The sequence below is a fragment of the Dermochelys coriacea genome, chromosome 1, assembly GCF_009764565.3.
Source record: "Dermochelys coriacea isolate rDerCor1 chromosome 1, rDerCor1.pri.v4, whole genome shotgun sequence".
Taxonomy (NCBI): Eukaryota; Metazoa; Chordata; order Testudines; family Dermochelyidae; genus Dermochelys; species Dermochelys coriacea.
The window spans coordinates 117,686,036-117,703,482 of NC_050068.2; the positions used below are offsets into that span (position 1 = coordinate 117,686,036).

At 40.4% G+C, this 17,447-nt stretch overlaps 1 protein-coding gene across 4 annotated transcripts in view; it reads left to right on the forward strand.

Moving 5' to 3' along the window:
- The window catches only part of RFX8 (regulatory factor X8), a 42,171-nt gene extending 24,926 nt beyond the window's left edge, over positions 1-17,245 (forward strand). For all 4 annotated transcript variants that reach the window (XM_043514872.1, XM_043514920.1, XM_038422436.1 and 1 more), the window contains 6 exons: positions 2,729-2,787; positions 8,196-8,352; positions 9,864-9,958; positions 11,749-11,863; positions 13,736-14,028; positions 16,860-17,245. In XM_043514872.1, the coding sequence (XP_043370807.1) occupies positions 2,729-2,787; positions 8,196-8,352; positions 9,864-9,958; positions 11,749-11,863; positions 13,736-14,028; positions 16,860-17,036 (896 nt within the window). In that variant the 3' untranslated portion in view covers positions 17,037-17,245. The remainder of the gene's footprint in view (positions 1-2,728; positions 2,788-8,195; positions 8,353-9,863; positions 9,959-11,748; positions 11,864-13,735; positions 14,029-16,859) is intronic.
- The last annotated feature ends 202 nt before the right edge of the window (positions 17,246-17,447 follow it).

Sequence of the window (17,447 nt, forward strand, 5' to 3'; positions counted from 1 at the left end):
GACTGGAACGTACGGAGGAGAGAACTGTAACTGGGAGATGGAGGGAAAGACTGGGACTGGCAGGAGTGAGGGAAATGGATTTGGCAGAACTGGGAGCTACTTGATTATGGTGGAGGAACACTGAGATCAGATGTGGAGATTGGGATAGACTGGGACTGGCTGCACGAGGAGAGTGGGACAATGAAGCAGTGAGGGGTAAACAGAGAAGGGATGGGGAGACAGATCTGACAAGGAGCTCAGTTGCGAGGGGAAAACTGGTATGGGCTGGACAAAGAAACTAGCACAAGGAGACAGGGAGTGGGTGAAGGAGATCGAGATTGGATGAGGAGCCCAGAATGGGAGACTAGGACTGGGCACCAGTAGTTGGGTGGTAAGAGACAAATCAGATGGAGTCAGGAGGTGGGAACTGGGATTGGTTGGGCAAGGAGACTTAGACTGGGCCAAGAAACCTGAAGAATACAGACAAACTTGCAAGTAGAATGGGAGTGAAGGGTTAAGTTAGGGGAAAATAATCAGAAGAGAGTGTGCCCACTGGAGCACACTCCTTGCCAGAAACTGGCACAGAATCCAAGAATGGGATTCTGTCTCTGCTTCTGCCACAGAGTTTGTATGTATTGCTAAGCAAGTCACTTAAAACTTTTCAGAGGTAGTTGTCATAGTTTCAGGGTAACTGCACCTGTATTTACCTTCCATGGTCCCTCGAGGGCACTCATTTAAAGGTTTATAGCTCCAAGTTGTCACCTCTCCTGGGTGGTCACCCATGTCTCCCTTCTGACAGGGGTTTTTTAGGCTGCACTGCTGCCTGATCTACACTGTGACATCCCCAGCAAGCCAGTCTGCCTGAAAGACAGTGCCTGTGCTGTGCTTTCTCTCTGAGGGCTATGACCAGTGTACTGACAGCAGTTACAAGTTACCACACAGCTCCTTCTAAGCAAACACATGTATTCTTAAGGTAAAAGCAAGAAAAAGAATATATAAAAACAATAAAAGAAACTACATGCATACTAAGAAGTTTATCAGACATCACCCCCACCTCCAACACAGGGTTTTGGTAGGTGTCAGTCTTTCAAACCCCACAGCTGGCTTTCCCTTTGTTACAAGTTCATTTCAGTCTTTAGATCAGGAACAGAACCATGGCCCTGAGTCAGTTTAAGCTCAGGCTGTTTATCCCAAAGTCCTTTCTTTGTCTGTTGGTCTCTGGAGAGCCTAGTTTGAAGCAAAATATGAGCCTCCCCAGGAGAGGTACCTCTTTGGAGATGTTATAATTTGAGAGATTTGCCTTAATTCTCCCTTACTATTTTCACTTTCTGGACAAACTGTGGTAACCCTCCCCCCATGGGGTGCATTCAGTCCCTGGCCCACAATGATACATAAACCATTCATACACTTAATACAGTATGGTCTCCCAAAAACATTGCAGGCAATTGCCCTAAATGTCAGTGGTCACTAACTGACTGTTTCTCTCTTTGAGTGCCCACCTTGAGATCCTGGGTCCTGATTTGTGCTAAGCACCGACAGCTGTAATTAAAGTCAATGGGAGCTTGAATATATAAAGTCATATATAACACTAAGAACTCAGAAAAATCAGGACCTAGGTGTCTCAAAGTGGGCACCCAAAATCAGTGGATATTTTTGCCCATAATGTCTCTAAGTGCATCAGTTCCCATCTGTAAAATGAGGATTGTAATGACTATCTGTGTTATCCTAGCACTTAGGCCCCAGCCATGGACCAGGACCCCATTGTGCTAGATGCTGTACAGCCACAGAATATTGACTATCTGCTCATTAACTGAGCACCATTCATCCTGCACAGTGAATGAGGCAGGGGTCCAGTGGAAAAACTAGTGGTGATCATCTAATTAAAGACTGTATCGTAATGCATAGGCACAAGGGGGTCAAATTAAGGTTTCAAAGGCAATCTTAATGCTGGCCTTACATAACGTTTGAATGTTTGACTTTGCAACCTTAATATTCTTTTAACATAGTTTTTTGTGGGTAATATATTATATTGGGCCTTATTCAGAAATAAATATAGCCTTCTGGCCTGCATAAACCCCAGAAGGTCATGGATACTAATCAGAGAAAAGATTGTCCATCTGGAAACTTCTGTAACTTATTTTATAGTTACACTGGATCTCCCTGCACTAAGGATAAAACATAAACAATATTTTATCCTTAAGATGCCAGGGCAGGGACAATGTTTTCCAAGTGTTTCAGTGTCTAGCACATTGTGAGTGCTACTGGAAACAAATAAAATACCAGCTCTCAGTCATTATGCTTCACGACTGTGGAATCAGGAAGGCAAAGGTTTCAGTTTTTAGATCAAAATTAAAAAGGTTTATAATTGTTGTTGCTTTAATTGATATTAAATTGTAATATAACAGCATATGGCTGCAAGTAAAAAAGAAAAAGTATAGTGGGTTGGAAATCTTGGGGGTTTTCTCTTTGTCATGAGTCTATTAATTTTAGGAATAAGTTTTAATCAGTGCAGCTATTGTCTGCTAACTGTAAGCTTTAGAATGATAGGGCTGAATCCTACAAGATACTGAGTACTTCAACTGTCTTTGAAGTCAAGGCACTAAATACCTTGCAGGATTAAGCCCTCAGCCTTTCACATTGCTCCTTCAGGGGCCCATTTTCTAAATTATAATAAAATCTGCCTTCATTAATGTGCTTTAGAATTTAAAATGCCAAGGATAAGAAACACCTGCCTCTTCCTCCTTAACAGAAGTTACCGTGTTTGTAAAAAGACTAAGAAGAAAGACGTATCTTTCTAATATGGCAAAGGTATGTTTTATGTACTTTTTAAAACCAGAACCCATAAAGAACAAGGCTTGAACACCTCACATGTAATAAGCCTGACCTAGGTTTTGGTTAACTATTTTACATACTCTTTTTATAATATAACAAAACATTTCTTTATGTTTGTGCATTGCTACAAGCCATGATTGGGGGTCAAATCATGCATCCACACACGGAGAGCAATCTTTTTTGCATTGTTTACCACTCTGGATCCTGCAGAATCCTCTCAAATAAAGTCAGGATCCACGCCAGTCCCACAGCTGTAATGAAGCCACACTAGCAGGGAGCTGAGGAGGAGAGTTCAAGCTGTTTCAGAGACACAAGGCCTTTGCACAGATCCCTGGGGAATCAGTCAGGTGTGAAGACAAGCCTGTGTCCTTTTCCACTGGGGTAGGCCATCCTCACCACTCCATCCCCAATAGGACACTCAGCAAGGATCTCTGCAAGCTTGCTTTCACATAGCTTTCCTCCTCGGAGTCACCTGCTATGGGTTTTGTCATGGGAGGGACGATCGTGGTCTAAAACAGGAAATATAAGATCAATGACAGTGCGTCTCCAACTCCTTGTTGGCCCCACAGTACTATTCTTCCTAAATAAAATGACCAGAAAAACTTCAGCAAGGAGCTGGCTTTCTAATCCCATAACTAGTATGTTGTATATTTTATAACACAATTTTATTTATTTATGGCTAGATTGCAAGATGGGCTGCACTCCTCTCCCCTCCTTTGCATGAGCTACTTTTACCTTGGATCTAGATGCGCAGGGATAAAGAGTACTGCACATTTGCTTACTCTACCCTGAGCAGATATGCAAGGAGTGGGCAGGTAGGAGGAGGAAAAGGGTGTGTTGGCTCCACCCCTCCAATATGCAGACCAACAAAGGTGAGCCAAAATACTAGTGGTAATTACTACCCTCCTCTTCACCCCTGAGCAAGGTGAGGCAGAGGGGAGGCCTTTCATTTAGTTTATTGAAAACCACAGCATTAGCAAAATAAAAAAGACACAATTTAAAAAGCTAAAAATAGATCATACATTTTTTAAAAACCAAATTGCCTCCTTCCACACACACACACACACCGGGCCTGTCCTGTGAGGGGACAAGCATCCTCAACTCCCATTGACTGCAGCATGCCTTAAGGGTGCTGAATACTTCATAAGGTCAGGCTCTTACAGCCCTCATCACTTTTCCTTATGCACCTTAGAGAATGACCTGCAAGACTCAGGGTGCCTACGACTCCCATTAATTTTGCATAATTGTGTTTATTTAGATTTACTAGGCTTGTTTTGTCACTGTGTTTTAGTTCTGCTGTCAGGGAACTGCTTTCAGTTCTCTGATACTCAGCTGCCCCCTCCCAGCACAAATTAAAGTTACTGGGGGGTCAGCTTTAACTTACACCAGTGAGCTTTATTCCAGATGAAATTCACCCTATGCCAGGAGAATTCTCCAGTGGCAATCTCTGGCAGCTTTAGGTTCCATCTAGCATCATCTAGAATCTGTGCAATCTGTACATTGCCCTTATACCCTAAATATATTATGGGCCTGATTCTTATTTACACTAAGACCCCTTTCTACCACTCATATGTGTAAGGCCCCTTTAAACTACCAGAGCAGTATACAGAGGCGTTAGTGTAAATGGGAATGTGTTTTTAAAAACACATATTTGAACAAGTGAAATATGAAATAAGTCTTTAAAACAAACTTTCAGAAAACCTTCCTTCGGCAAGATAGCCTCTATTACAGCTTCCATGAGAGACTATTTCGTGTCCAGATTTGATGGCTTCTGGTGAATCAAGGCAGGAAGCAAATGCCTGTCAAGGATCCTTCGTTGGATCGTTCTACTAGATCCCTCATTGGGCCTTCAGCCCCTTCCTGGTTATATTACAGGACTGATAGCCTGAACACCTCAAATAATGGTAACTGTTTTCCTGTGAGAAACACATAGGTATCTCACAGGGAACTAGGTGGTCACTCAGGTAGATAGAACCCAAACCACATGGAGCTTTTATAGGTCAAAAGCAAACCCTCCTACACTCAAAGTACACCTTGAACTTTACCCAGAAATAAATTGGTAGCCAGTGCCGGTCACTATGCTCAGAATGAGAAACACCATTGAATGACTGTGTTGCTGCATTCTGTGTCAACTGCAATTTCTGAATGGTATAAACACACAGCCCCACATAGAGTGCTTTGCAATAATCTAACCACCTGGTGACAAAGCATGAGCAACCTTGGCAAGGTCACCATCTGAAAGAGAATGATGTAACCTCTCTGCCATGTGCAGAAGATAAGAAGCACACTTGACATCTGCTGATATTGGGACACCCAGAAATAATTGGGGATGTAATAAAATGGGCATACCCAGGGCTGTCCTTACCCATATGCAAAGTACGCAGCTGCGTAGGGCACCAGGAAATTTGGGGCACCAAATTTCCTGGTGCCCTGTGCAGCTGCGTGCTGCTCCAACCCCTGCTCCGGCTCTTCCCCATGGCCCCACCTCTGCTCCAACCCAGCCCCGCCTCTTCCCGCCCCTGCCCCCACTTCCCTGAGCTCTGCAGCAGGGCCGGGGCTGCACTCATCAGTGGCGGAAAGTGCAGTGACCTGACCGTGCCGCTGGTGAGTGGTTCCTCCCTGCCCCCCGCAAGCCAGCCCCGCACCCTCCCGTGGCGGCCTGGGGCCTGCACCTCCCCCCTGCCCCCACAGAGGCCTGGGGCCAGGCCCCCTGCAGAACCCCCCGTGGGGGGCTGCGTAGGGCCACAGAATAGCTAGGGATAGCCCTGGGCATACCCCTTCTGTCATAAATATAAAGGGAAGAGTAAAACACCTTTAAAATCCCTCCTGGCCAGAGGAAAAACCCTTTCACCTGTAAAGGGTTAAGAAGCTAGGATAACCTCGCTGGCACCTGACCACAATGACCAATGAGGAGACAAGAGGCTTTCAAAGCTGGAGGGAGGGAGAAACAAAGGGTTTGTCTGTGTGATGCTTTTGCCGGGGACAGAACAGGAATGGAGTCTTAGAATTTAGTAAGTAATCTAGCTAGAGATGCGTTAGATTCTGATGTCTTTAAATGGCTGAGAAAATAAGCTGTGCTGAATGGAATGGATTTTCCTGTTTTTGTGTCTTTTTGTAACTTAAGGTTTTGCCTAGAGGGACTCTCTATGTTTTGAATCTAATTACCCTGAAAGGTATTTACCATCCTGATTTTACAGAGGCGATTCTTTTTATCTTTTCTTCTATTAAAATTATTCTTTTAAGAAACTGCATGCTTTTTCATTGCCCTTAAGATCCAAGGGTTTGGATCTGTGGTTACCTATGCAAATTGGTGAGGATTTTTATCAAATCTTCCCCAGGAAGGGGGATGTAAGATTTGGGAGGATTTGGGGGGGAAAGACGTTTCCAAAGGGGCTCTTTCCAAATTATATCCCTGTTAGACATTTGGTGGTGGCAGCGATAAGTCCAAGGGCAAAAGGTAAAATAGTTTGTACCTTGGGGAAGTTTTAACCTAAGCTGGTAAAAGTAAGCTTAGAAGGTTTTCATGTCAAGGTCCAAACATCTGTACCCTAGAGTTCAGAGTGGGGAAGGAACAAAAGTTACAAAAAGACACAAAAACAGGAATATCCATTCCATTCAGCACAGCTTATTTTCTCAGCCATTTAAAGACAACAGAATCTAATTCATATCTAGCTAGATTACTTACTAAATTCTAAGACTCCATTCCTGTTCTGTCCCTGGCAAAAGCATCACACAGACAGAGAGAGAGGCTTTGTTTCTCCCTCCCCACAGCTTTTGAAAGTATCTTGTCTCCTTATTGGTCATTTTGGTCAGGTGCCAGCAAGGTTATCCTAGCTTCTTAACCCTTTACAGGTGAAAGGGTTTTTCCTCTGGCCAGGAGGGATTTTAAAGGTGTTTTACTCTTCCCTTTATATTTATGACACCTTCAAAGAGGAGTGTGGCTATAACTTCTGGCATTTCCTCTGATTGCTTCTTATGTTCTGTAAGCATTATCTAGGTGTTGTGAGGGTTGGTTTTTAGTCAGCAAGCCCTCACTCATATCCCAACACAATAAATTGTTGCACTGCACCAGTGAGGTCTAAAGAAATGGAAATATGGAACTGGGTGTCATACTGAGGATGCCACATCCATATTTTGTCACTAATGTTCAGAATCGCATTCTCTTGTTTTTAGCAGCTGCTGTTAGAAGCCTGGGGTCGTCTTATTTCCTGATAACAGAAAAAGGCAGGGGTGTTTTGTAAGTCGGGTGTTTCCAGTTTGTTGTTTCTTGTGAGCCTGGAAACTCCCAGTGAAATAGGGAAAAGAAGGGGGTAATATTTAATATTGCCCAAAAACTGTTTTGCAAGATGAACTGCATTAAACTAAAATGAATGAGGACTGGAATGTTATTGATATTGCAGTCAAATGGGGTAAATAATGAAAAAAAAAACAGGTCAGAATTATATTTGCAAATAAATGAGCCTATTGCACTCCACTGCTATTTGTGCTGTCATTCATTATTCACAAATATCTAGTTGATTGCTGGGTTTTTGTGAAAATGTTTGTGAATCCTGAAAGTTTTCTGAATTTTAGCACAAATGATTATTCATCTGGAAGTCCCTACCAGAGGTACATTATTCATCATCTATTATTGTCTCTTCATTATTTTCCCATTTTAAAAGTTTCATTAGGGAAGCCAAAATAATACTATGTGATAAAGGTAACCAGTCACAGCCTATGAATAGTAAATAAGTGGAGTGAACAGTTCATAAACAATCTACAAGCTGAAAATTAATTTCTGAAAGTATTGGGGGAATAGGTGTGAATGAGGAATACACTGAATAAATCAGAATCACTTCACAAATGATTCACAAACAAACAAAACAAAAACAAAAACTATGATTCAGTGTAAGCTAATATTATTTTAACAAATAATTCAACCAATTTTACATTTCAGATCTCAAAGATAGGGCTGTTATATTTTCTGAGCAGGATGTGAAACATTGCCTGTGAATTTAATTGAGACACACACATCAATGTCCATTGCCACTGAGGAAAAATTAGTCCTGATGCACCTTTTTATTCTTCAGTCTTTATGAGACTGCAGTATTCTTTGATATAAGAGGAACAGGCTTGCATACTGAAAATTCACCAGGCCAGTTTATTTTATATTTGGTCAATATTGTCTACTCCACCTTGCTCAAGAATACATAATATAGCTGAGAAGTAAATCATCAATCACTGAACATTCTGTGAGGAAAACTTGAAATGTGCCTAATTAGTCTTTTGGGGACTAGACTGTTTGTGTAATGTCATTCTAACTTAACACTGAACAAGGGGCACTTTTTGACAGAGAAGGGTTTAACAGAATTAAAGGTGCTTCCTTTTTATTTCTTTATCTATAGACAATGAGAATAGTCTTGAACAACAACAGCAGAGTTACTGTTTTAAAATCAGACTTGAATGCCATCATCAACCAAGGAATTGTAGACATTCCTGGAAACCCCTTGCAAAAGAAGTTTAGAAATATGGACGAAGTGGAAAGTGACATGGAACTCAAATGTAATATTTTTATATCTTTTCCATTCATTGAAGCACTTGGCTCACATGTTATTTAAGCTTTAGCATTTCCTCGTGTTTGTTTATTCATGATCTTTTCTAATTGGAAGCGTAGTCTTGCTGTAACACTACTTATTGGAACAGGTCCAGTAAAATTGAGATTGGTGCATATAACGTTATCCTTTAAGCATTAAAGGATAAGAATGATAAACTTTCAGTTATGGTTCTGTCCTTACAGCTTTCTGTAGCAGCAGCCGCATTTTTATGTCATTATAACAGTGTACTTTGAGCAACAGGTTGACAAATGAGTATATCTGTTTTATTGTTGTCTTTAATAAAAAAGGATGGAGAATTACATTTTGCATGATCCTGTGTTATTAACCAAATCACACTACATTATTTTCAAATGGACAGATTTAAATATTGTACAATGAACAGGACAAAAGTTATTGACCTTGCAATCTGTGTCTTTCTACTGTGTCATTTAGAAACAACAAAATGCGATGTTTATATGGAGCAATGACATAATACAATTGCTATTATACTGAATAATGATAGGACTATAATGACAAGTTTAATTCTTAGATTAATGGGCCATTTAAATTTATTAGTGAGAGATGGGCAACTTGGTTTACTGGACTGAACATATGACTGGAAAAGAAAATCTTCAGTTTTGTTCCTGGTTCTGTTCCTGAATTACTATGGGAATTTGGACATTTCATCTCTCTATGATTCTTTTTCCTAGTTCACAGAGTAGTTGTAAATAGATTATGCTTATATAATGCTTTAAAAATCTAAAACACTTTATAAATGCAAAGTACTATTGCTACTAGAATTAGTGAGTACTTTATTTTTACAGAAGTGAATTTATTGATTGTCCTTGAATCTTCTTGAAAGAAGACACAGGGACAAATTCTACTCTCAGTTGTACTGGTGTAAACCCAAAGTAACTTTTTACTTTTGTTACAGAATAATATTGACTTTTGTGTAGATCACAGCATTTGGCTTAGTGTGTTAATTTTCAAACATTTTGCTTTTGCCACATCTGAACTGAGTTTGGGCAATGGTGGCTACATTTTTAGTTTCTCAGCAAAATTTTCAGAAACTCCTTTTATCATTTGAAAGCAATTGTCTCCACATCAGCAGGTGAAAAGAACCGCTTTGTGAATCAAGTGAAAACTCAAATTATTAATCTGATAGTGTTTACAAACTCAGTCCCTCCATTCTCCTTTCATTGAAATAACCTCTACACTTAGAGGGCCAGAATCTGCCACCTTTACTCATGGAGAGTAGTCCTATATTACAGTGATGGAAAAGGACATGAACCTGAATAGAATGGAATTAATTTCAGAGTTAGGTGCCTCCCAGCATTAATGGGGGTGTCAAAATCTGGTCCAAAAAGTATTAATTATATGTTATGAGCAGTAGTTTAATGTTTTTTTTTTTACATTACTGCTAAAGAGAAGTGTAAACCAAATGCTGCAAGCAATGCATATTCCTTTTATATTTTATAGGCTTGAATAACTTGATTTCCTTGCTGGATACTTCCACAGATGTCAGGGTTTTCCTGAACTGTATGTCTTCAAATCTTCAGGCTTTTGTCATTCAGGTACTGAATTAACTCATTATTTAAAAAAGAAAAAAAACCATAAGAACGGCCATACTGGGTCAGACCAAAGGTCCATCTAGCCCAGTAGCCTGTCTTCCGACAGTGGCCAGTGCCAGGTGCCCCAGAGGGAATGAACAGAACAGGTAATCATCAAGTGATCCATTCCCTGTTGCCCATTCCCAGCTTCTGGCAAAATCACACCATTTATCATATGTTTGTCTTTCATGTTACAGTAAAGTCAGTTGTTATCCTGCTTGTCAGTAGTTTGCAGCAGAGGTATTGCATACCAATGTTCAGACTACATTATCAAGATTACATAAATTATGTAAAAGAAGAAAGCAATTGTCAGACACAGATTTCATCTTTGCATGCATCCTGTATAATCTCACAGCTGGGAATGCAAGTATCTGGTTTAACTTCATATCCATGACACATTACCTTCCTTTATAACCTAAAACCTGTAAGAAAAGGCAGATAAGACTGAAAACTATGCTTCATAATTTAGGAGACGCTAAAATCTGAGAAGCTGGTAGAAAAGGTTTTTGCTACTGAAATAGCTGTGCCTATGGAAATAGATGTAACTATACTTAATACTGGTTTCACACACCACACAACAAAAACACTAACCTAGGAACCTATCCTTGCAACAAAGCCCGTTGCCAACTGTGCCCACATATCTATTCAGGGGACACCATCATAGGGCCTAATCACATCAGCCATGCTATCAGAGGCTCGTTCACCTGCGCATCTACCAATGTGATATATGCCATCATGTGCCAGCAATGCCCCTCTGCCATGTACATTGGTCAAACTGGACAGTCTCTACGTAAAAGAATAAATGGACACAAATCAGATGTCAAGAATTATAACATTCAAAAACCAGTCGGAGAACACTTCAGTTTCTTTGGTCACTCAATTACAGACTTAAAAGTGGCAATTCTTCAAAAAAAAACTTCAAAAACAGACTCCAACGAGAGACTGCTGAATTGGAATTAATTGCAAACTGGACACAACTAACTTAGGCTTGAATAAAGACTGGGAGTGGATGTTTCATTACACAAAGTAAAACTATTTCCCCATGTTTATTTCCCACACGACTGTTCCTCACACGTTCTTGTCAACTGCTGGAAATGGCCCACCTTGATTGTCACTACAAAAGGTTTGTTGTTGTTGTTGTTGTTTCCCCCCTCTTCCCCCCCCGTTGGTAATAGCTCACCTTTCCTGATCACTCTCGTTACAGTGTGTATGATAACACCCATTGTTTCATGTTCTCTGTGTATATAAAATCTCCCCATTGCATGCATCCGATGAAGTGAGCTGTAGCTCACGAAAGCTTATGCTTAAAGAAATTTGTTAGTCTCTAAGGTGCCACAAGTACTCCTTTTCTTTTTATCTTAATACTGTGCATACTACTTTCCTTGCTTCACCAGCCTTTCAATATTTCCTCCAGTGGTAGATCAGAATTATCAGTAGCTGCAATGGTGCTGGTAGTTTGGACTAGATGGGATAATCATGTAAATTTAAATGGAGTTATTTACTTTTTTTTTCTCCTTGGAAGGAGCAGGGGAAGCTGTACTCCCTGTTAATTAATTATTCCCTGTTAGTTCCTGTTGTGATTTTTTTAAAATGTAATAATAGTACTTTGAACTTCTATAGCATCTTCCTTCGGAGGATCTCAGACTGCTTGTATTGTTTTTATTTCTGTATACAAATTGCTTGTGAAGTCTTCAGTACTACATGTACATTCTTTATTTGACCTTATCGTGAGTCAGGTCATTGTCTATTTACAGCCAAGCAAGAATAAAGAAGAGTTTAGAAAATTAGCAGCTAACTTCCAACTGAGATGGAACTTCCTCTTAACTGCAGTAAGCAAGGCTGTGACACTGTGCCATACAGACAGTTTTGGTAAGTAAGAGCTTTTTTCATGCTCCGTGCTGCAATGGAAATAGGCCCCGATCCTTGTCCCCTTTGTGTCAGAAAAGTCAGTGCCAATCTCTCATTGGCATTGACTCCTGTACCTGCAGCAGGCCCTTACTTTCAGGATACTTCAAGGTCTTGTCTCAGCTGCCGTCAAGCATAAGGGCAAGATGAAGAAGAGAAGCACTGAGAGGTCTTTAACTATTTTCTTGAATTGCTATCCAGATCTGATATTTGCTTCAGGAGGGCAATTCTGCATTTCTTGTTTAATTAAAGTTCCTTAGCCCATCCTCCTGGGGATTGCACCGACAACTACACTTCTACAAGTGGAAGTATGTAGAGAGCATCTCAAAGAAGAAAAAATGCCTTATTCATAGATTTTTTTTTTTTAAGACCAGAAGGGAGTACTGAAATCACCCAGTCTGACTTGCATAACACATCGCCACACACTTCTGTGAATTAATTTCTGCTTCGAGTTGAATAGCTGTGATTGAACTAGAGTATATCTTTTAGAAAAACATCCAATCTTGATTTAGAAATTTCCAGTCGTGGAGAATCCACCACGACACTTGGTAAATTGTTCCAGTGGTTAATTACACTCACTTAAAAATTTGCGCCTTATTTCTAGTCTGAATTTGTGTAGCTTCAACTTCCAGACATTGGATTTTGTTATACCTTTGCCTGCTAGATAAAAGAGCCCTTTATTATCAGATTTCTGTTTCCCACATAGGTACCTCTAGACTGTGATCTAATCACCTTTTAACTTTCTGTTTGTTAAGCTAAATAGATTGAGCTCTTTGAGTCTCACAATAAGGCATGTTTTCCAATCCTTTAATCATTCTTGTGGCCCTTCTGTGAACTCTCCAATTTTTTAACATCCTTCTTGAAGTGGGGACACCAAAAGTGGACGCACTATTCCAGTAGCAGTTGCACCAGTGCCAAATACAGAGGTAATATAACATCCCTACTCCTCCTTGATATTCCCCTGTTTATACATCCAAAGATCACATTAGCCCTTTTGGCCACAGTATTGCACTCGGAGCTGAAGTTCAGCTGATTATCCACCATGACCCCCAAGTTTTTCAGAGTCATTGCTTCCCAGGATAATGTCCTCTATCCTGTAAGTGAGGCCTACGTTTTTTGTTCCTAGAGCATAATCCGATAAGAGCAGAGGCATTTTTTCATTTAAAAATTAACAAGTTCCTAGGCACAGCACCTTGATTGAAGATCCTTCCTAGTTTATGCCCATGTAAAGTGTTCATTCCTTGTTAAAATTATTCATAATTGCTTGTTTAGTGCCAACAATGTGCTTGGTGCGGAACAAGACACAGAAGAAGACTTGGTCTTTGCTGAGTGGGGTTTACAGTACAATTAAATCAATGAGGGTCTTTCCATGGGCTTCAATGGGCTTTGGCACTGGCTCCAAGTTAGGCTTTTCAGCTTCACTCATACAGTTACATTAATTGAGCCTCAAACTATATGCAGTCAGTAGGATTTTTTTGTTCGGGGAGGGCTGGAATTATTAATCAGTGTGAGCAAGGCAACATGGATGGTGGGAAGTTGTTAACCCTTGCAAAACAAGAAAGATGGACAATCACACTGTCCCGTATTGTTAAAATAAGGGGGATCCCCTTTAGTCCATGTTTAAAATCTGTACTTAGTGCATATTCTGCCTGCATGTTGGTGAGTAGGCACACATAGTTCAAGATTTCTTATTCGATGAGTACTATGCTCCATATCCTATTAATATAATGACACCATGTGGTTTACAAAGGAAGATGTACCTGGTTAGGTAGAGTATTTATATGAAATTCTAAAAGTGATGACGTTGCAAGTGATTTTGTTGTTGTTTAAACCTAGGATCCTGGCATTTGTTTAATTTGCTACTTTTGGAATATGTTATTCACATTCTCCAATCCCATATAGAAGAGGAAGGAGATGGAACTCTCTCAGACATGCAGCAAAACGATTCACCCACCCAGCTAGGTCATGAACCTGCTCGCCTTTGGGACAACTTTTCTGCTGAGCAGTTTCAAGCCAGAGCCCCAGAGCCAACTCGGGTAACTCTGACACAGAATCAGAGTGATGTTAATCTAAACAGCATTATTCTCAGGGTACTGAGCTGTCTGGTAGACTCAGCCACAGGCAACAAGGTAAAACTAACAATACATTTGTTTAACAATAAAATAGAATTAATTTTCAAAAACCAACTATAAGAGATGATGACGTGTGGATGTGTATTGAACATCTAAGAATAATATAAATAATATTGTACATATGTAAGAGTTTTCAGATTTCTTCTTCATATACTGGCAGCATACATCTTAAATCTTTCTAGAAAGCAGCAGCCAATGGAACTGGACACATGTTAATTGCACTAAGATTCAGACCTAATGTTATATTATAAGGAGTTGTACCCTGACCGTCACTCCAGTTCCTTTGCTGCCAAACTTATCTACCAAGATTTACCACCTTACACATGTCTTCAGTGACAAGAGTGGAAAGGTACTGGATTGGGGTCAGGGCCACTGCTTCTTTAGGTCAGCACATTCAGTGCCACAAGTGAGCATGAGCATGGCCTCAAAGTGACATCAGAACCTGCATTCTGTCAGCTTCAGCAGAACACTACACAACCCAGGTATCCCATCTCTACTAGCAGCCAATGGTGTTATGCAACCCCACTCATCTGCCCAGCCCCATTATGCTTCCCACCTTCAACCTCCTGATCCTTACCTTCTCCCTCCACTTTATCCTTCTCCTTACCTATGCCTTTCCCACTCTACTCTCCATTTTCCTGCCTTCTCCCCCGTGCTCCTACTTTCACATACCCCCCTCAACCCTCTCATCACCCCAACTCTACTACTCCCTCAAAAAATAAATCACTTTAGAATACAGGTTTTGATACCACTGGACCAAGAAAAACAGGGTCTCTAAACGTGCTGCTGGGGCTGTGTTCACTACTGCGATTGTTGCAGAAACTAGAAGGGAGCTGGGGCTTTTGGAGCTCCAGCCCAAGAAGGTCATAAGAAGTCAGCTGGTAGTGGGGAGCCGCATAGTGGTGGGTGATGCTGGCACCTCGTGTCTCTGGGACAGCCGGATTTCTTGACATAAACCTTGTCTTCTCCCACCTCAGCTATTGCAAATGCCTCCTCTTGGGTTTCTAACACGAAATTTCTCCATCCCTCCTGTCTGTCCAAAGTGCTGCTGCCAAAATCACCTTCCTCACTCATCCCTTCAACCATATCACCCCCTCTGTGGGTCACTTGACTGGTTTCCTGTCCCTCTGTATATCAAGGGTAAATTTCTTACCTTTGCACACAAACCCCTACCTTACGCAGCCTCTGCAAATATCTCTGAACTGGTCTCCTTCTGCCTTTTCCTTCTTTCCCTTCTGCTCTGCCAACACCAGTCTCCATATTCTTCATCTTCTTCTCTCAGAGGCATCTCCATGCTTTATTCCAAGCAGCCTGCTATGCTTGGAAAACCTATTTCTCACACTTCCACCCTCATCTTCTTGAAGTCACTGCTGAAAACACAGTTCTTCTGTGAAGCCTACAAGAAGTGAGAGGAAGGAGTAGGAATAATACTCCTAAATAAAAACCCTTGAATCAGAACCATTATTTGGTGTCTATGTCTTACTGAGTAACTGTAATATTATTATCACCCTTGTCCTTCTTCTTCCCTCCCATCTCTATCTGTTTATGACCCTCACTTGCTGCTTCATGTTGAATGAAGACGACAATTTTTGGCACAAGGACCATGTTTTTACTTGCTATTTTGAAGGTCACAGCACAGTTCTGAATACATAAACGTTATCATTAATAATAATCATCTGGAAAATGGGTAAATATCAAGGTGCTTATTACAGAGCTTGCACTATCTTTCCCTCAGCCTGAGTAATGTTCATTCATCCATAAAACCCCAGCCTGCACACTCTGTGCTTCCTCTGTTTACCTGTTACCAAATTAAAATCCCATCCAGCTGCACACCTGCAGTAGGTTTATCTGCAGAGCACTGTGCCGTAGTCAGTTCTACGTCTACATTACATACAATACACTGTAAATCACAGGAAAGAGATCTAGGTATCTTATAACCTCAATGGATAACAATGGCAAATAAGCAAATCAAATGCTTTGATTTGTTAAATGGATAGAAAAAATGAGGAAAAAGTTAACTGCATTATAGAAATCAATGGTGTGTCCTCATCTCAAATATTCTATTAAAAAAGATATAAATGTGTTAATTAAAATGATTAGAGGCAGGGTTGACCTGGCCCCAAAGAAGTCAATGGCAAGAGTCCTATTGACTTTAACGAGACCAAGATTTCACCCTAACGAGGTACGCCACAGGAGCAAAGATTGAAAGGACCAGGGTTATTCATTTTGAAAAAGAGAAGATTGAGAGGGGATATGGCAGGGTATATACAATTTTATATTATTATATTGAAGGCTAGTCTGGTGATTCTAAGAAACATATCCCACTCTATGAGGAGACTTAATTAAATGAAAAGGTAAAAAATTTGGGGGCACAATCCTGGAAGCACCTATGCATATGAATAATCTCACTGAATTCAACAACACTAATCATGTGCATAAAGTTATTCACAGGCATAATAATACCTAATTCTTATACAGTGCTTTGCATTAGGACAGCTCAGAGCACTTCACTGTCTATATTGTAGCTATCCTTACAATACACCTGTGAGGCAGGAAAATACTATTATCCCCATTTTACAGATGAGGGAACTGAGGCACAGAGAGGCTAGGTGACTTGCCCAGAGTCACATAGGAAGGCTATGGCAGAGCAGGGACTCACTCCTGGGTCTCCCATGCCCTTGGCCAGTGCCCTAATCACTGGATCATCCTTGTTCTAAATATGAGTGTTTGCAGGAACATGCCCTTGAAACAGAAAAGACATATTATTCAATAGCAGGAGGATCACTGTCCACAGTGATGATAATTACACTTTCATGTTTTATTTGCAGCTCATCCAGGTCATGTTGGAAGACAAAGCAACTAAAAGTTCAGTTAAACTAAATCTTCCAGTTGGAAAGGAAGCACTTGTTACTCTGAAAGATGGACAGAAATTTATTATTCGCACCTGTGATGCACAGCAGAGTTGCACTAGTGTTTGTTTGAGGGAAATCCAAACAGACTTATAAGAATTGTTTACAAGGGATTTATTTTACTTACCTGTATGCTTAATATAGTTTTAAGAAAAATGTTTTATTTTTCTGTGAAATGAAAGGGCTTTTTTCTGTAACTAGTAGCTGTAGAACTGTGTTTAAAGTATTTATTTATTTATTTATTTGTTATTTATTTAAAGTTCTGATGTATTTAACTGTTTGGCTTATTTGAGTAAATATATAAGAAATCCTAACATGGAATGTACCTGCCTGCTTGGTTTTTGTTCTTCTCTTTCTCATAGCTCTGTCATCAATAATGCTAAAGACTTACCTGAAACCATAGTGCCAAAGAAAGTCAACATGAACTATGGAATGGACTATTAACCCCATCAAAATTCTCCTTTGTGACTACAATATAGACACAAGAGTTCAGGCTGCCATTTTGTC